Below are 20,813 nucleotides of genomic sequence, written 5' to 3'. Positions count from 1 at the left end.
CAGTGGGAGCTCTTTCAAGTTTGCTCCTTTCTCCCTTTGACACGAACCTACTCCTGTCTCTGATAGCTTGCTGGCTTCTCGGCAGTGAGCTTTCACAGGCTGGTTTCGGGAATTGTCATCCCCTAGTTTTGAAACCACTTCTATAAGGAATCTTGTTTACTTCTTGTTAGAAGATGTGGTTAGAGAATGTAGTCTGGGTTCCCTAGGATTTTTTCTTTTTTCCTCTCATAGAGCTTTTCAGAGGTCAGATCTAGGTACTATTGTTTCTTAAAAAGAGAAAAATTCTCAGTTTATTCATAGCTTTCCAATTCAGATTTTTTTTTTATTGAGATGGAGTTTTGCTCTTGTTGCCCAGGCTGGAGTGCGATGGCGCAATCTTGGCTCACCGCAGCCTCTGCCTCCTGGGTTCAAGCGGTTCTCCTGCCTCAGCCTCCCGAGTAGCTGGGATTACAGGCATGCACCATCATGTCCTACTAATTTTGTATTTTTAATAGAGACAGGGTTTCACCATGTTGGCCAGGCTGGTCTCAAACTCATGACCTCAGGTGATCCACTCGCCTTGGCCTCTGAAAGTGCTGGGATTACAGTGGTGAGCCACCGTGCCTGGCCCCAATTCAGATTTCAAATTCGTTTTTACCTCTTGATTTACAATTTTTATTTTTCTTCTTATAAGCTAAAAATCCTGGCTGGGTGCAGTGGCTCATGCCTGTAATCCCAGCACTTTGGGAGCCGAGGCAGGTGGATCCCTTGAGTTCAGGAGTTTGAGACCAGCCTGGCCAACATGGCAAAACCCCATCTCTACTAAAAATACAAAAATTAGCCGAGCATGGTGATGCACGCCTATAATCCTGGCTACTTGGGAGGCTGGGGCATGAGAATTGCTTGAACCCAGGAGGTGGAGGCTGCTGTGACTGGACCACTGCACTCCAGCCTACGCAACAGAGGAAGACTCTCTCAAAAAAAAAAAAAGAAAAATCTTGGCCATTAATAACATTAACATAATTATTATTATTTTTTAGCTTAGAGTTTAGAATAGTTTAAAAATAGTAGTACAAGTATTGTTACTAACAACACAACTACAAAGTGCATTTAAAGTACTTTTTTCCTCTTGGAATATAACCCACTGGATGATACGTGCAGTCAAAATTCTGACTTTTAAAATCAATTTAAATAATTCTTCACTTTGTACTTTTGTCACCAGTATGATATTGGTTATTTATGTTTTATGGTTATTATGATATTGGTTATTTATGTTTTCAATTTTTTTTTTTAGATATTTAGAGATTACTTTGTACTTTCTTTCTGGTTTCAAAATTATAATTATTTTTTATTGAAGTGTTGGAAATATGTACAAAACATAAATGTACTGCTTAATGAATTATTGCCAAGTGTGAAAACCTAAGAAACTGCCACTGGGTCAAGACACAGAACATTGGGTAGAACATTGCCAGCCTACCCGGGGACCCTCTTGTGCCCTCTCCCGATCACTGTTCTCTTCCTATGCGCCAAAGGAAGTTACCGTAACTTTCAATTCTGTGATGATTTTGCCGGCTTTTGAATTTTGTTTAAATTGAGTCATATGATAATGTATATTTTGGTATCTGGCTTCTTTTATTTCATATTGTGTTTGTGGAATTCATCCTTGTTGCATGTACCTGTAGTTCATTTTTATTATGTGAGTATACTACATCACTGGTGATGGGCATTTGGATTGTTTTCTCTATTTGGCTATTATAAGCCTTGCACACACATTTTGATGCACTTGCGCAAGCTCTCTGTTGGGTATGCATAGGAATAGAATTGGTAGGTTATAGGATGTGTGCGTGTTCAACTTTAGGGGGTAATCTAAACTACTTTCCAAAAAAGTTGTTTAAGTTAAAATGTTTTGACTAATGGTCAGTGCTCTGTATTCTCATTAATACTTGGTGTTGGCATAAAATCATGTTACGTAAGTATTTACCAGTTCCCTCTTTATTTGTAACGTTAATGGTTACTGAGTTTGGTATGGCATCAGAAGATATGCATACATACTTTTTCTTCCTATCTCTATTAATAGGTGGATTATATTAATGGAACTCCTACAAATAACTCACCTTTGCATCTTTAGAAGAAACAACTTGGTGCTCTCTATAATTCACTGTTGGAGTCTCTTTCCTAATGTTTTCTCTAGAATTGTTCCTCTATTTTTTCTTGCCACATTACGTTGATTCTTGGAGAGTCCAGGCTGTTTGTCCTGTAGAATGTTCCACATTCCAGATTTGTCTGCTTGCTTTTTCTTGGTATTGCTAACTTATTCCTCTAGTTCACACATTTCCTATAAACTGTAGGTTAGGTCTGGAAGCTTCATTAGATTCAGGTTAAACCATTTTTTTGGTAAGAACATAATAGGTGATATTGAGTACTTCATATTTCAACTCATCAGGAAGCATGCAGTGTCAGGTTTTATTAGTTGCACCTACTTTGATCATTTGATTAAAGTAGAGCTGCCAGAGAGCTCCATTGTAAAGGTACATCTTTTCCTTTGCAGTGCCACTTTCACTCTCATGTGATGTATGCAATAAGAACATAATATTAAAACTTATGTAGATTATAATTGCTGTTTGAACATTTTTCTAAAATAAAACATACAATTTTAGTTCAGGAAATGTTAATCATTGAATTAGCTGTCATTAATTGCCATTGCATTTTCTCTTTATTTTCAACAGATTATTACTATTTTTATTTTTGAGATGGACTTTCATTGTGTTTTTGAGGCTGGACTACAGTGGCACAATCATAGCTCACTACCTTGGGCTTAAGCCATCTTCCCACCCCAGCCTCCTAAGTAGCTAGTACTAAAGGTGCATGTCACTATGGCCAGCTATTTTTATATTTTTTATTTTTTGTAGAGACGTAGTCTCCCTATGTTGACCAGGCTGGTCTTTTTTGAATTTTTAAAAATAATTTTAGCCAACCTTTATTGAATGCTTATTGTGTACTATGTGCCAGGCTGGTCTTAAACTCCTGGGCTTAAGTGATCCATCCACCTCAGCCTCCCAAAGTGTTGGGATTACAGGCATGAGTCATCACACGTGGCCTCAACAGATTGTGAATTCACTAAGTTCATCATGCTGTGTAATGTTATTATCACCATTATTGTTTTTGAAATTAATCTAATTTAATTTTTGTTTTTTGAGGCAGGGTCTTGCTCTGTTGCCCAGGTTGGAGTGCAGTAGCATGATCATGGCTTACTGCAACTTCATACTCCTGGGCTCAGCTGATCCTCCCACCTCAGCCTCTGCAGTAGCTGGGACTACAGGTACATGTCACCATGCCTAGCTAATCTTTTAATTTTTACTTTTAGTAGAGATAGTGTGTTGTATTATTTCCCAGTCTGGTCTCTAACTTTCCTTTCCTGAGGACAAGGAATCCACCTGCCTCAGCCTTCCAAAGTGCTGGGATTACAGGCATGAGCCACTGTACCTGACCTCTGATTAATTAATATATTTTTAATATATATTTTTTATTTTAATAGCTTTTGGAAAACACGTGGTTTTTGATTACATGGATGAGTTGTATAATGGTGAAGTCTGTCATTTTAGTGCACTGGTCACCTGGGTAGTGTACATTGTACTCAGTATGTAGTTTTTAAAATCCCTCTCCCCTCCCCCACTTGTGAGTATCTAGTGTCCATTATACCACTCCGTATGCCTTTGCATACCCATAGCTTAGCTCCCACTTATAATTGGGAACATACGATATTTGGATGTCTCTTCCTGAGTTACTTCACTTAGAATAATGCTGGCCTCTAATTTAATTTGAAAAATTTATTTTACATTCTATGTCCTCACGTTTTTTTGTGGGATAATCACGTTTAAGATTTAGTTCTTTAAAAGAGTGATTGACTTAAGAATATTGGCAGTATGTTCTTTAGCTTTCTACTGAATTGGTTATAGAATTGAATTTTATGTTAAAAGTGGTTATATGGTGATTTGAAGCATTATTTAACTTAGTTCTTTCTGAAAATTGTGTGCTTTTGGAAACTCTGAACATAGTGTATGATGAATCTATTTCAAAGGCTGTGGTATTGTGTGCTCCTCTTTGGGCTCTTGCTCCGTGTTGAGATGCATGATCGCACCACTTCCTCTTCTCTCTCTCCTAGCTTGAGTAGTATTGCTTTTCATTACTAGAACAACTGCACATAGTTCTGTTGTTGTCTTTATTTTCCGTAGCCCTCATTTTCAATGTATAACTTTTATCAAGAACAAACAGCACTTGTAGCACTTTCTGAGATGTATCAGTTATATATATATGGACTTATTTTTCCCTATAGTTTTTCCATGTAGCATTTATTATGGTTTTGTAAATATTCTTATAAAAATAACATACAGCCGGGTGCGGTGGCTCAAGCCTGTAATCCCAGCACTTTGGGAGGCCGAGACGGGTGGATCACGAGGTTAGGAGATCGAGACCATCCTGGCTAACATGGTGAAAACCTGTCTCTACTAAAAAATACAAAAAAACTAGCCGGGCGAGGTGGCGGGCGCCTGTAGTCCCAGCTACGCCGGAGGCTGAGGCAGGAGAATTGCGTGAACCCGGGAGGCGGAGCTTGCAGTGAGCTGAGATCCGGCCACTGCACTCCAGCCTGGGCGACAGAGCCAGACTCCGTCTCAAAAATAAATAAATAAATAAATAAAAATAAAAATAAATAAAAATAACATACGGTCTTCTAATTATGGCAATTTAGCTATTGAGATAATCTTGTAAATTATGTGTCATCCTTCCACATCAAAAAAAAAAAAAAAACACAAAAACAAACCTAGAGGGCAGGTGCAGTGGCTCACACCTGTAATCCCAGCACTTGGGGAGGCCGAGGTGGGTAGATCAACTGAGGTCAGGAGTTTGAGACCAGCCTGACCAATACGGTGAAACCCTGTCTCTACTAAAAATGCAAAAATCAGTCGTGTGTGGTGGCGGGCACCTGTAATCCCAGCCACTTGGGAGGCTGAGACAGGAGAATTGCTTGAACCTGGGAGGCAGAGGTTGCAGTGAGCCGAGATCACGCCACTGCACTCCAGCGTGGGCGACAGAGTGAGACTCCATCTCAAAAACAAAAAACAAAACAAACACAAAACAAACCTAAAAATGCAGGGTAAAATGTAACAAAAAGACTTTGGAATACACATGTGAATGAACAAGAAAGTCAGGAAAATTTTCAAAAGTCAGAAATGGGGACAACTAAAATCCTGAAATGGTAACTTTAAGGCTGTCTGGGACAAGATGAGATGGTGGTTATTGCTGTTGTATAATAGTTTTGAGGTTTGATACAATTTAAGAATAAAAGATGAGGCTTGAGGTTTGCCTGAAGCAGTTAGATGGAGCTAAGAGCCTTGGAGAGCTATCCTGTTAATAAAATGGGGAATTGGGAAAAAAAAAAAAAAAAGCAACTCACCTACATAGAGAGATAACAAATACGTTTGTTTATTTATTTATTTATTTGAGATAGAGTCTCAACCTGTCACCCAGGCTGGAGTGCAGTGATCTAGGCTCACTGCAACCTCTGCCTCCCAGGTTCAAGCAGTTCTCTGCCTCAGCCTCCCAAGTAGCTGGGATTACAGGTGCCTACCACCATGCCTGGCTAATTTTGTATTTTTAGTAGAGATGGGGTTTCACCATCTTGGCCAGGCTGGTCTTTAACTTCTGACTTCGTGATCCACCTGCCTTGGCCTCCTGAAGTGCTAGGATTACAGGCGTGAGCCACCGCATCTGGCCGAAGTTTGTTGATTTTTATCTTCAACTCTAGAAAGAGGGAAAAAAAAAAAGTCTTCCATATAATTTTTCAACTGCGGTTTTTTTTTTTTTTTCCAATTTTATTCATGTTTTGGGGTGTGAATTTATACTTCTCCCAAACTGGGAAATTAACATCAAAACCACACCTGGGCTCCTGGTTCTGATAATGGTCAAGGAGCTGTATTGGGCTTACCATCTTGCCAGTAATAGTAATAATACATCTGGACGGAATATAAAAACAAAAGTAGGCAGAAACTGGAGGCAACACACTACTTGAAAGAAGGGAAGTGCCCTGGCTGAGCTGGATGTTTAACTAGTTTATCCTTCTGCAGATGTGCTAAGTTCACACCAAGGGAATAGAGTTTAGGCAGAAAGTGACTTCATCCTGGGGCAAGGAACTGAGGTTGGAATTTGGCCCTGCTGCGAAAGGGTGGTGGAAAATGAGTAGGGAAAAATCACAGTAAGGGCAGAGTCATAAAATATGTGTACAAGTTCCTCTACAGTCATTGGCTAACTTTGAAGCTGTGCATGTGCTGAACGGAACCCAGCAGAAAGCAGCAGCTGGGATTAAATATGAGTAGCCTAAATATTCCCGTCAAAAGGCAGAGATTGTTATATTAGGTTGGGAAAAAAAAAGACCTACGCTGGTGCAGTGGCTCACAGCTGTAATCCCAGCACTTTGGGAGGCCAAGGCGGGTGGATCACTTGAGGTCAGGAGTTCAAGACCACCCTGACCAACATGGTGAAACCTGTCTCTACTAAAAAAAAATACAAAAAAATTAGGTGGGTGTGGTGGTGCATGCCTCTGTAATCCCAGCTACTTGGGAGGCTGAGGCAGGAGAATGGCTTGAAACCTGGAGGCCTAGGTTACAGTGAGCCGAGATCCCACTACTGCACTCCAGCCTGAGTGACAGAGTGAGACTCCATCTCAAAATAAAAACAAAAACAAAAACCTAGCTATATGCAGTTCATATGAGACATACTTTAAATAGGAGGTTAGACTTAAAAAATAGAAGAAGATATACCGTGGAAACACTAGTAACAAGAAAGCTTAAGTAGCTATATTAATAACACAGTAGAAATTAAGGGAGTATTACTAGAGATAAAAACAGTTCATAATAGTGAAAATTTCAGTTCATTAGGAAGCATTAATAATCCTCAATTTGTCTGTGTAAAATGAGACTACTTTAAAATATATGAAAGAAAAATTGACAGAACTAAAAGGAGAACTTGATAATGACAAATTCATTATTGTTGGATATTTTTAAAATAAGTAGATAAAAATTATATAAGAACATGGAAGATTTGAATGATATTAATGATATTGAAATAATTAACATTTATGGAATGCTGATTCCCACAATTGTACAATACCTTAAAACAGACCATATTCTTGGCCATAAAACATATCTTTATAACAAAGTATTGAAAGTATTTAGAATATGTTCTCTGACCATGATGGAATTAAATTAGAAATATCTAACGAGGAAATCTAGAAAATCCCCCAAATGTTGGGAAATTAAGAAAAATACTTGTAACTCATGGGTCAATAAAGTCTCACAAATTTTTAGAAAATATTTAAAACTGAGTAATAAGGGGAACCCAACACTTCACCATGTTTATGATGCTGCTGAAGTGGGGGTAAGAGTGAAATAATTCATAGCTGAAATCCTCAGATTACAGCAATAGTTCTGAAAACTCTGTGCATCACAGTTGCCCGGAAGGTTTGTTAAAACACAGATTGTCAGGCTGGGCGTGGTGATTCATGCCTGTAATCCCAGCACTTTGGGAGGCTGAGGTGGGCAGATCGCTTGAGACCAGCCTGGTCAAGGATGGTTTAATAGAAACCCTGTCTACTAAAAGTACAAAAATTATCTGGGCATGGTAGTACACACTGGTAATCCCAGCTACTTGGGAGGCCGAGGCATGAGAATCGCTTGAACCTGTGAGGTGGAGTTAGCAGTGAGCCAGGATCTTATCACTGCACTCCAGCCTGGGTGACACCTTGCCCTCTTAAAACAACAAAACAGATTGTCAGACCCTACCTCCAGAGTTTCTCATTCTGTAGATTTTGAGTGGGGCACAATCATTTGCATTTCCAGTAAGTGCCCTTGTGGCTTTTGATGCTGCTGGTTTAGGGACTATACTTTGGGAGCTACTATATTAGAAATCAAGAATGTTTTAAGTTCCAGTTTAAGAAGCTAGAAAAAGGAGAGCAAATTAAACCCAATGCAATTCAAATAAAGGCAATAATAAAAATAAGAGCTGAACTCAAGGAACTCAATAAGTAACAATAGATAAAAAAAATGATGATGTTGTGTGTTCCCAGAGGTAGAAAAGAATAAAAAAAGAGATGAAACCAAGCCAATAGTTCATAGTGATAAATTGCATAAATTTTTTAAATCTCTAGCTAGATTGAGCAAAAGAAAATGAAGAGAAAATACAAATTACCAACGTCAAGACTAGGAGATAGCAGTATGAATCCAATGTATGTTAAAGGATACTAAGGGGATAGTCTGAATAACTTCATACTTGACAACTTAAGTGGAAAAAGTGCTTGAATAACAGAGTTTTCTGGAACTGATAGAAAAATTTTGGGAGCCCTGTATCTGTTAGTACATTATTAAAAACCTTCCCACAATAACAGTTCCAGGCTTAGATGACTTCATTGATGAATTCAACACACATATACTGTGAATGCACACAAACACATATACACGTGCATATTACGGTAGATATATTAATACAGGGGTCCCCAAACTGGGCTGTGGACCAGGACTGGTTTATGGCCCGTTAGGAACCGGGCTGCACAGCACGAGGTCAGCAGCGGGCCAGTGAGCATTACTGCCTGAGCTCTGCCTCCTGTCAGATCAGCAGTGGCATTAGATTCTCATAGGAGTGTGAACCCTATTGTGAACTCCTCATGTGAGGGATGTGGGTTGTGCACACTTTATGAAAATCTAACTGATGCCTGATGATCTGAGGCAGTACAGTTTTATCCCAAAACCATCCCCCTAACCCTGGTCCATGGAAAAATTGTCTTCCACAAAACTGATCTCTGGTTCCAAAAAGGTTGGGGACTGCTGCATTAATATATATTGATACTTAATTATATTCACTCAACATCAGGTCTACTTAGTTTTATGAGAAGGTACAACACAAGCAACACAGCATGAACGATAACAGCATAGTGGAGGTCTTATGATGTAGATATAGCTTGCATGTGGTGGTAGATGAGGCTGAATGGGTATGGACCAACTCAGTTTAGGGAAATCATGTCTAAAATTGTTTGAACGTAGATAATTCTTAAAGTGGGTGGAAGGGAATGACCCAGGGTAATTGGCCTTAGATCAGAAAAGGAAGGGACACTTTATCCACTATAACAGGAAGAAAAGATGAATAAATGTAAATGAAGTGGGTAAGATTTGGTGTTGGATGATGAATTATCTTCTTGAGCTCCTGGACTCAAACAATCTGCTTGGCCTTGGCGTCCCAAAGTGCTGGGATTACAGGCGTGAGCCACCATGCCCAGCCTTGAATGAACTATCTAATATATAGTGGCTTCTGACTCTGGGGTACAGCAAGGTCACCGTGAGAAAGAGAATAATGAGCAGAGCAAGATGGTAGATTAGAGTATTCCACCTGTCATCTCTCCTGCAAGGACACCAAGTTAACAAATATCTACATGGTAAAAGCACCTTTCTAAGAACCAAAAATCGGGTGAGCACTCATAGTACCTGGTTTTAACCTCATATCGCTGAAAGAGGCATAAAAAAAACAAAAAAACTCTTCTGAATTGCCAATACCACTCCCCGATCCCTGCCCGAGCAGCAGCCTGGTGTGGAGAACATCTCTGGGCACTGGGGGAGGGAGAACATAGCAATTGTGAGGCACTGAACTCAGTGGTGTCCTGTTAGAGCAGAAAGGAAACCGAGACCAAACTCAGCTGACGCCTGCCCATGGAGAGGGCATGTAATCCAGCCTTAGCCAAAGGGGAGTCACTCATCCCAGTGGTGGGAGCTTGAGTTCCTGCAAATCTTACCACTGTGTGCTGCAGCACTCTGTGTGTACAAGTCATGTTGAAAGGCAGTCTAGGCCATAAGGACTGCAACTTGTAAGTGAGTCCTAGTGCTGAATTAGGCCCAGAGACAGTGGACTGAGGGGGCATGAGACATACTGAGATGCCAGCTGGGACAGCTGGGGCGTGCTGGCTTCATTCCTCCCCCAATCCCAGGCTGCACAGCTCGCGGCTCCAAAAAAGACCCTTCCTGCTTGAGGAGACAAGAGGGAAGAGCGGGGAGGACTTTGTCTTGCACGTAGGATACCAGCCCAGCCACAGCAAGATAGGGCACCAGTTAAAGTCATGAGGCCCCTGTTTCAGGCCCTGGCTCCCAGATGGTATTTCTAGAACAACCTGGGCTGGAAGAGAACCTGTTGCCTTGAGGGAAAAGACCCAGTCCTGTCAGCATTCATTACCTGTGAACTGAAGAGCCTTTGGGCCCTGAATAACCAGCAGTGATACCCCCATATTACATTTTGAGGGCCTTTGTGAGTCTCTAAGACTTGCTGGCTTCAGGTGAGACTTACCACATGACCAGTTGTGGTGTATGGGGCAAAACTCTTCCTGCTTGAGAAAAGCAGAGGAAAAGTAAAGGGGACTTTGTCTTGCACTTTAGGTACCAGCATGACCAAAGAGGGTAGAGCACCAGAAGGGCTCTTGGGATCCCTGATTTCAGGACTTGACTCTTGGATGGCATTTCTGGACCTCCTGGGCCAGACGGGGAGCCCACTGTCCTGAAGGGTGAGGCCCAGGTCAGGCAGCATTTATGACAAGCTGACTTAAGAGATCTTGGGCCTCAAGGGAACATCAGTGGTAGTCTGGCAGTACTCCTCATTGCCTGGTGGTGGCTACCGGTGAGGATCCTCTCCCTTTGGAAAGGGGAAGGAGGAAGGGAAGGACTGCTTTGTGTAGTTTCAGTACCAGTTCAGCTGCAGTATGCACACCAGGTAGACTTCTAAGGTTTTTGACTCTAGTCCCTGACTCCTGGATGGCACTTCTGGACCCACCTGGGACTTGGGGGACCTTGCTGCCCTGAAGGGAAGGACAGGCCTGGCTGGCTTTGCCATATCTGATTGTACAGCCCCAGGGCCTTGAGTGAACATAAGCAGTAGCTAGGGAGTGGTTATAGCAGGCCGTGGGTAAGACCTAGCACTTCTCTGGGTTCAGGTCTGACCCAGTGTTGTCACAGTGGTGGTGGCCACAGGGATGCTTGTGTCACTCCACCCCAAGCTTTAGGTCTTTAGATGGCTCAGAACAGAGAGAGAGAGAGAGAGAGAGGTGGGGGAAGGGGGAAGAGGGAGCGGGGGAGAAAGAGAGAGACAGACTGACTCTGTATGTTTGGGAGAAAGTAAGGGAAGGGAATAGGAGTGTATGCCTGGTGATCTAGAGAATTCTTCCAGATCTTATCTAAGACCATCAAGGCAGTACATGTATGAGTCTGCAAGAATCACAGTGTTGTTGGGCATGGGGTGCCCCCTAAAGCAGATACAGCTTAGATTGCAACACCCAAGTCCTTTCAAATATCTGAAAAGCCTTCCCAAGAAGGATGACTACAAATAAGCTGAAACAGTGAAGACTATAATAAATACCTAACTCTTCAATGCCTAGACACTGAAGAATATGTGCTATCAACACCATCCAGGAAAACATGACCTCACCAATGAACTTTATAAATAAGGCACGAGGGACCAATCATGGAGAAACAGAGATATGTGACCTTTCAGAGAGAGAATTCAAAATAGCTATGTTGAGGAAACTCAGAGAAATTCAAGATAACACAGAGAAGGAATTTAGAATTCTATCAGATAAATTTAACAAAGAGATTGAAATAATTAAAAAGAATCAAGCAGAAATTCTGAAGCTGAAAAATACAGTTGGCACCCTGAAAAATATATCAGAGTCCTTTAATAGCAGAGTTTATTAAGCAGAAGAAAGAATTAGTGAGGTTGAAGACTAGCTAATTGAAAATACACAGGCTGGGCACAGTATCATACTTGTAATCCCAGCCCTTAGGGAGGCTGAGACTGGACTGCTTGAGCTCAGGAGTTTGAGAGCAGCCTGGGCAACATGGTGAAATCCTGTCTCTACAAAAAATACAAAAATTAGCTGGGTCTGATGGTGTGAGCCTGTGGTCTTAGCTACTCTGGAAGCTGAGGTGGGAGGATTGCTTGAGCCCTGGAGGTGGAGGTTGCAGTGAGTTGAGATCATGCCACTGCATTCCAGCCTGGGTGACAGACTGAGACCCTGTCGTAAAAAAGGAAAAACAAGAAGCATGCCTACAAGATCTAGAAAATAGCCTCAAAAAAGAAAGTCTAAACGTTATTGGCCTTAAAGAGGAGGTAGAGAAAGATAGAGGTAAAAAGTTGATTCGAAAGGATAACAACAGAGAATTTCCTGAACCTAGAGAAAGATGTCAGTATCCAATGCGAGAAGGTTATAGAACACCAAGGAGATTTAACCCAAAGAAGACAACCTCAAAGCATTTAATAATCAAACTCCCAAAGGTCAAGGATAAAGAAAGGATCCTACAAGCAGCAAGAGAAAAGAAATAACATAAAATGGAGCTCCAGTACATCTGGCAGCACACTTTTCAGTGTAAACCTTAAAGGCCAGGAGAGAGTGGCATGTCATATTTAAAGTACTGAAGGAAAATAACTTTTATCCTAGAAGAGTATATCTGGTGAAAATATCCTTAAAATGTGATGGAGAAATAAAGACTTGCCCAGACAAACAAAACCTGAGGGATTTCATTAATACCAGACCTGTCCTACAAGAAATGCTAAAGGGAATACTTCAGTCAGAAAGAAAAGGACAGTAATGGGAAATAATCATCTAAAGTTAGAAATCTCACTGGTAATTGTAAGTACACAGAAAAACACAGAATATTGTAACACTGTAATTGTGGTGTGTAAACTACTTGTACCATAAGTAGAAAGACTAAAATATGAGCCAATCAAAAGTAATAATTACATCAATTTTTCAAGATGGTCAATAAAATAAGATATAAATAGAAACAGCAAAACGTTTAAAAGCAGGGGCATGAAATTAAGGCATAGAGTTTTTATTAGTTTTCTTTTTCTTTGTTTGTTGGTTTTTGTAAATAGTGTGAAGTTATCAGGTTAAAATAATGGGAAAGAAAGAAGGAAGAGAAGATCACAAAACAACCAGAAAACAAATAACAAAATGGCAGGAGTAAGTCCTTACTTATCAACAATAACATTGGATGTAAATGGACTAAACTCTCCCATCAAAAGACAGAGACTGGCTGGATGAAAAAACAAGACCCATTGATTGTTGCCTATAAGAAACACACTTCAGCTATATAGACACACACAGGCTGAAAACAAAGGGAAGGAAAAAAATATTCCATGCCAGTGGAAACCAAAAAAGAGCGGAAGTAGTTATGTTTACATTAGATAAAATAGATTTCAAGACAGAATCTGCAAGAAGAGCCAAAGAAGGTCACTACATAATGATAAAGGGATCAGTTCAGCAAGGTGATATAACAATGTAAAATATGTATGTACCCAACACTGGAGCACCTAGATGTATAAAGGGAATATTATTAGAGCCAAAGAGAGAGGCTGTGATACAATAATGGCTGGAGACTTCAAAAGCCATTTTCAGCACTGGACATATCTCCCAGACAGAAAATCAACAAAGAAGCATCAGACTTAATTTACATTATAGACAAAAAGGATCTAATATTTACAGAACATTTCGTCCAAGAGCTGCAGAATACACATTCTTTTTCTCAGACATGAATTATTCTCAAGGTTAGAACACATTTTAGGTCACAAAACAAGTCTTAAAACATTAAAAAAATTGAAATAATATCAAGCCTCTTTTCTGACCACTATGGAGTAAAACTAGAAATTAATAAGAATTTTGGAAACTTTATAAATACATTGGAAAGTAAACAATGTGCTCCTGAATAGTGGGTCATTGAAGAAATTACAAAGGAATTTGGGGGCCAGGCGTGGTGGCTCACGCCTGTAATCCTAGCACTTTGGGATGCCGAGGTGGGTGGATCATGAGGTCAGGAGTTTGAGAGCAGTCTGACCGACATGGTGAAATCCTGTCTCTACTAAAAAACAAACAAACAAACAAAAATTAGCCGGGCATGGTGGCATGTGCCTTTAATCCTAGCTACTCAGGAGGCCAAGGCAGGAGAATTGCTTGAACCTGGGAGTCAGAGGTTGCAGTGAGCTGAGATTGCGCCACTGCACTTCAGCCTGGGTGAAAGAGTGAGACTCCATCTCAAAAAACAAACAAAACAAAACAAAGAAGAAGAAGGAATTTGGGAAGGGAGGTGGCAGGGCAGAGGCTGGCAGCTCAGGCAGTGACCATGGCGTATCATGGACTCATGGTTCCTCTCACTGTGATGAGCATGTTCTGGGGCTTTGTTGGCTTCTTGGTGCCTTGGTTTATCCCTACGGGTCCTTACTGGGGAGTTATCATTACCATATTGGTGACCTGTCCGGTTTTCTGCTGTCTCTTTTGGCTGATTTCACTTCTGGCCCAACTCAACCCTCTCTTTGGACCACAGTTGAAAAATGAAGCTATCTGGTATCTGAAGCATCAATGGCCTTGAGGAAGAAGATGTGCTCTACAGTGCTCAGTCTTTGAGGTCACGAGGAGAGAATGCCTTCTAGATGCAAAATCACCTCCAAACCAGACTACCTTTCTTAACTTGCCCATTTTGGCCATCAGTTGCCTCAAACATTAGCACCACATTTAAATGTCTTATTCTACAATGTAGTGTTTTTTTCCTTCACTTTTTTACACTTTAATGAATTATGTGCCTACTTAAAGTGAACTGTGCTGACTCCACAAAATGATTGTGTACTCTTCTGAGATACAAGATGCTCTTCTTCTGAGAGATACGTTACTCTCTCCTTGGAATCTGGCACTTGAAGATGACTCCTGCCTTCTCACATGAGAATCAATGAAGTGTTTAGAAACTGCTGCAAGACAAATAAGACTCCAGTGGGGCAGGCAGTAGGAAAGCATTTTCAGAGAGAAGAGCTATCTCAACAGAATTACACCTTGCTGTATTTTCAGGATAAATTTAGTATTTCTGCCATCTTTTGGAATAAATTATTTTTCTGCTTTCTATGGGGGAAGAAAAAAAGGAATTTGGGCCAGGAACTGTGGCTCATGCCTATAATCCCAACACTTTGGGAGACCGAGGTAGGCAGATCACATGAGGCCAGGAGTTCCAGACCATCCTAGGCAGCATGGTGAAACCTTGTCTCTACAAAAACAAAACAAAACAAAAACAAAAACAAAAATAAAAATTAGCCAAGCATGGTGGCATGTGCCTGTAGTCCCCATTACTTGGGAGGCTGAGGTAGGAGGATCGCTTGAGTCCAGGAGGTGGAGGTTGCAGTGAGCTGAGGTCATGCCACTGCACTCCAGCCTGGTTTAAAAAAAAAAAAATTGAAAAATTTTTGGAAACAAATGATAATGTACATACAACCTACCAAAACCTTTGGGAGGCTGGGCATGGTGCCTCATGCCTGTAATCCCAGCACTGTGGGAGGCCGAGGCAGGCGAATCACTTGAGGTCAGGAGTTCGAGACCAGCCTGGCCAACATGGTGAAACCCCGTCCCTACTAAAAATACAAAAAGCAGCCAGGCATGGTGGCAGGTGCCTGTAATTCCAGCTCCCTGGGAGACTGAGGCACAAGAATTTCTTGAACCTGGGTGGTGGAGGCTTGCAGTAAGCCGAGATCGCTCCACTGTACTCTGGCCTGGGCGACAAAGTGAGATTCTGCCAAAAACAAAGCAAAACAAAAAAAACCCTATGGGATACAGTAAAAACAGTACTCAGAGGTAATTTTATAGCTATAAGCGCCTATGTCAAAAAGAGGAAAAACTTCAAATGAACAATCTAATAATACATCTTAAAGAATTAGAAAAGCAAGGGAAACCCAAATCTAAAATTAGAAGAAAAGAAATAATAAAGATCAGAGCAGAAATAAATGAAATTGAAATGGAGAAACAATATGAAAGATCAATGAAACAAAAAGTAGTTTTTCTGAAGAGTTAAAACAAAATGACAAACCTTTAGTCAGACTAATAAAAAAAGAAGATCCAAATAAATAAAGTCAGAAATGAAAAAGGACACATTACAACTAATACTGCAGAAATTTAAAGGGTCATTAGTGGCTACTGTGCCAACTATATGCCAATAAATTGGAAAATCTAAAAGAAGTGGACAAATTCCTAGATACATACAATCTACCAAGACTGAACCATGAAGAAATCCAAAATCTGAACAGACTAATAACAACGAGATCAAAATCATAATAAATAGTCTCCCAGTAAAGAAAAGCCAGGGACCTGATGGCTTCACTGCTGAATTCTACCAGACATTTAAAGCAGAACCAACTAATACCAATCCTACTCAAACTACTCAAAATAAATAAGTAAGTAAGTAAGTAAGTAAATAAATAAATAAATAAAATACGAGGAGAGAATACTTCCAGAATTACTCTACGAGGCCAATATTACCTTATACCAAAATCTGACAAAGACGTATCAAGAAAAAAAAACCACGGGTTAGTATCTCTGATGAATATTGATGCAGAAATCCTCAACAAAATACTAGCAAACTGAATTCAGCAATACATTGGAAAGATCATTCATTAGAAAGAGAATAATGAGTACCCAAGGAATTTGAGTAGAGGGGGAGATATGAAGCATCATCTCAGAGAAGGGGAAAGCTGGCCCTCTAGGGAAAGAGAATAGGGCTCTACAGAAACCAGATTTGTGCTGGAGAATTCGTGGTAAAAGAAGTTAGTCAGCCTAGTTTATGCTGTTTTCCAGAAGATAGCTGAGTTTCAGTCAAGGGAGGGTTGGATCTCTTTGGAGGGAGAGAGTGGCCACTTCCAAACCCTCTTGCACAAAGCCCTATGTTTTGGAATCTTTTACCCCAGGACCTAGTTTATCCAGTCTAATAGGAAACGAAAGGAAGAAAAGCTGTGAGAAGTGAAGAAGAGCAATTAGAACACTAATTGGCTTAGTCTTGTTTTGTTTTGTTTTTATACAGGGTCTCACTGTGTCACCCAGGCTGGGGTACAGTTGTGCAGTCTGGGCTCACTGCAACTTCTGCCTCCAGGGTTCAAACAGTCTATCCACCACAGCCCTCCCAAGTAGCTGGGATCCCAGGGGTGCGCCACCACACCTGGCTAATTTTTGTATTTTTTGTAGAAATGGGGTTTCACCATGTTGCTGAGGCTGGTCTTGAACTCTTAGATACTTTTCTGGAAAAACTATCCTGTTGGATTTGAAGCTGAAGTTGAGCTTATGTATTTGTTTATTTATTTTTTATTAATGTGTCCTCATGGAGTGCTTTGTATCCCATTCCTGCTTTGGTGTAGTTTTCTCAGTTGTTTTGTACACTGTATATTTGGAGGGGCCATAGGATGCCATATTTTACATCAGACACAGTATGTGGTTATTTCTTGCTTCTTTGTAGCCCCGAGCTTAGACATGTCATTTAAATCCTCCACATTGTTAATTTCAGTGAATTTAACCTTGTATCTCACAGCTAAATAGACTTCTTTTTTTGTTACTTTTTGGACAGTAGGAGAGGCAAATTTGTTGAAAATAATAAAGTAAGAGTTGAATAATAATCACATTTTTGTGTAGAATGAAGTGAAACATTCTGGATTTGTTTCTTATATTAAGCTGTGATGCTGAAGTACATGTCATTTGGGGAATTACCATATTTGAATCACTTTTGCATACAAATTAAACATCTCATATCAAAGAATTCTTAAAAGACATGCTTTCTAATTTCTTAAAATGATGGAATTCATTTAATTTCTTATCTGACATCTCATAGAACAATTTTTAGCTTCTGTGTTTGCTGCTATGACTAATTTTGGTGCTCGTTTTACCTGGGCTGTGAATGTACCTTTGCTGTATTTTTTAGGGCTGCAGTTGTGAGACTAACATATTCGAATGTAGTGTAAGTTAGTAATCCTTGGGAACCTAGCAAAGTATCACATTTAATTTTCTATTAGATGAAAGAAACATCGAAACAGAATTGGAGATGGAAAGAACTGCACAAAACACAACTAATCAGAGCTGATCCCTGAAGCAGAAAAATGCAATTTAAAGTGAGCTTCCTTTGTATTTGTACTATTTGAGGAGTGTTGAAGATATGACTTTTAATAGTATAGTAACAAGTAAATAATACTAGTTATATTTAGCAAGTTCAAAATTGTAATATTGGAGTTCTCTATGCCATAACTTTTAAATTATTACAGCATCTAAAAGACCCAATTTTAATTACAGGACAGTATAACTTGGCTTCTTAAGAAAACATTCATATAGGAGGCATAGTTGTGGTTCTGTTTCAAAATGTGTGTCATATAACCCTTGATAAATGTATGTATCATCCACACTGCAGTAGATGCTTACATTAGATACAGAAATGGGGACCTGCCACAACAGTGTGTCAGTACCTGGATTTTATGCCTCTGGCTCAGTTTTCTCTGCCTGGAATGGTTTCTCCCTCCATAGTCATCAGGTTTTGTGTGTGGTTTCCAGAAGGCAGCTGTGAGATTAGAAAAAGGGTATGCTTCTCTTTCCAGTATAGCTGCTAAGAGTCGTGGTTAAGGTACCCTATATTGGTAAGAAGACACAGAGCACTATTACTGTTATCATCATAGGTAGGTTTCAGAATGGGGAGGCCTCTGCTGACTGCCGGTCTTTTTTTGCACCTTCCTCTTTTAGCCACTGCCAAGCAGTTGCTTGGTGGGTAGATTAAAAGGGGGAATTCAGAGGCTGATTCTGATGCATCTCTGAGATGATGTATGGACCGTTATCTATAGTGATCCCGATAGTTTTTTTTTTCTTTTCTTTTGGTTAAATCTGGGATCTGGGTAAGAAGCTGTGAATTCTTTATGGGACTTGAGTTAGGTTTCTGCTCAGTAAATCTAGAAATTTTCTTATTAAATGTTAAGTATCAACTTAGGAGACAGACATGATGGTCAGTTTACCATTGATTCTTGTGGGTCAGATATTCTGGTCACCACATTGCTCTTTGACTCACTGTGGCAGTTGTGCCCACCTGATCTGCAGGTAAGGGCTGCTACTGGCTTTTACTAATCCCAAATCTCATGGTTTCCACTGTGATGAGAGAACCAAATTCCACTGTTAGGATTTCTCACTGTCATCTCTGGCTTATAAAGGATAGCTACCTTAGAGCTCTTCAAAGATGCTGGTGCCCCCTTCACTAAGACGGTCTCCCAGGGTCATTTAAGAGGGATGGTTTAAGGGGTGGCTGAGCAGGCCGTACTTTGTTGAGTCATTCCAGCATTTCCAATTTCCAGAGCTTTTAGATTCTGTCCTCTTCGGCAGTGGTTCTCAACCTTGACGGCATGTTGGTGTTAACTGAAGAATCCCGAGGCCCCTAAATTTGAAGAGGAAAGCTTGATTTCTGATAAGGGGTTGCAGCCTGCAGGTTGGCTCTTCTGACAGGCTGGAAAGTGTGGCTTCTGGCAGAAACTGAAAGCAGGCACTTCGAGGGAGGGAAGAATGGAATAGAAATTTATGCCAAATAAGTTGGCTAAGTATACATGTTTAATGGTTATAGGAGAAGCTGTGAACATTCATGAAAGGGATCACACACATGTGTAGAAAGCAAACATGCATGTTACATGCAGTCCATGTTCACTTTGGGGTGGACACTTAACATTTAAGTGCATAACAATTAGGCCCTAGGTGAAGCAGAAGACGGGAAGGCACTCAGTACACAGCCTCTGTAAACCAGCCAGAACCAGTCCGTGGTTGGTGACCTCTTATCAGGAGAAAGTTACTGAAATCAGCCTCTCATCCAATCAAAACTGTTATTTTGGCTTGTGAATAGGGGAGGTTGTCAGTTAGTCAACATCTGGCTGTCAGTGGGCTGCAGTTGTTTCAGTAGTGCTTGTCTTGAGGCCAGTGCTTATTTAGCTGCTAGAGAAAAACAAAAAACCCTCTGGCAGTTAGAACATAGTTTTTATTCTTTAAGTGTAAGGTGCGTGATATAACCCTTGCCTAGGTCTTAGGTCTTGTTTATAATTTAGCATCTTATTGCCATGAGGAGTCTGTTCTGTCAGTCTTATGCTCTCTATTTTAACATTTAAATAAGTTCTTATGCCCAGGCTGTACCCCATATCATGTAATCCGTATCTCTGGGGGTGGATGGAAGTGTCTGTAGTCTTTAAAGCTGCAAGGATGATGCTAATGTGTAGGCAATATTGAGTACCACAGTAGTGGTTCTTAAAGTATGCTCCTAGACCAGCAGCATGAGCATTACTTGGCAACCTGTTAGAAATGCAGATTCTCAGATCTTACCCCAAATCTGCTAAATGAGAAACTCTGAGGAAGGGGTTTTGCGATCTATGTTTTTACAGACTCTTCAGTGATTCTGATGCACACTAAAATTTGAGAACCACTGCTCTAGAGTATGCTGGGGAAACTGTAGCATTTTGACTTCATTAATTAGAGGCCGTGTTTCAGTTGTCCAGCCTAGCAGACTCCCAGGTGTTTGAATCTCTGGTCTCCCAGGTGAGGCATTGTGAATGTGAGCTGCCCACCTGCTTTTCAGATTTGGTTTGATTCTCAGGGGAGATTTTTTTCACCACTGTTTCGTTTAGTATCAAGGTCTCAACATTTCTTGCCAGCCTCTCTTGCAGGCTGATTCATTTCTTATTCATATATCCTTGAGGTACCAATTTAATATTAATGGTCCCCTATTTGATACTACACTATGGGCAGGAGCTGAGGGTTGTCTCTTGTTCCATTTCAGAAGGTCATTTCAAGGTCACCAAGAGTTTAGCATGTCTCTCCCCACCCCTACCCGGGGTTAAAGTATCCTGATTCTCTGTTGCCTCTATTTGTTCCCTGTTGTTCTCTATCTCTCTGTTGTCCTGTTTTCTCTCTGTTTCCCCTTTTCTGTCAGTTTTCTTCTCTTCTGTCTATA

At 40.5% G+C, this 20,813-nt stretch overlaps 2 protein-coding genes across 10 annotated transcripts in view; both read left to right on the top strand.

The window, feature by feature from the left end:
• The window catches only part of ULK4 (unc-51 like kinase 4), a 735,134-nt gene that overhangs the window by 98,768 nt on the left and 615,553 nt on the right, over positions 1-20,813 (top strand). The gene's annotated exons all lie outside the window — the stretch shown is intronic.
• On the top strand, positions 14,108-15,087 carry LOC117083942 (V-type proton ATPase subunit e 1-like). The gene has a single exon (XM_033212163.1). It carries the CDS (start codon positions 14,178-14,180, stop codon positions 14,421-14,423), a length of 246 nt encoding a protein of 81 aa, XP_033068054.1. The 5' UTR covers positions 14,108-14,177; the 3' UTR covers positions 14,424-15,087.

Source organism: Trachypithecus francoisi, unplaced genomic scaffold (genome assembly GCF_009764315.1).
Source record: "Trachypithecus francoisi isolate TF-2019V2 unplaced genomic scaffold, Tfra_2.0 Lachesis_group0, whole genome shotgun sequence".
In the NCBI taxonomy this organism is placed as follows: domain Eukaryota; kingdom Metazoa; phylum Chordata; class Mammalia; order Primates; family Cercopithecidae; genus Trachypithecus; species Trachypithecus francoisi.
Note: the sequence above shows the minus strand (reverse complement) of the source record. Positions and strands in the feature narration are given on the sequence as shown.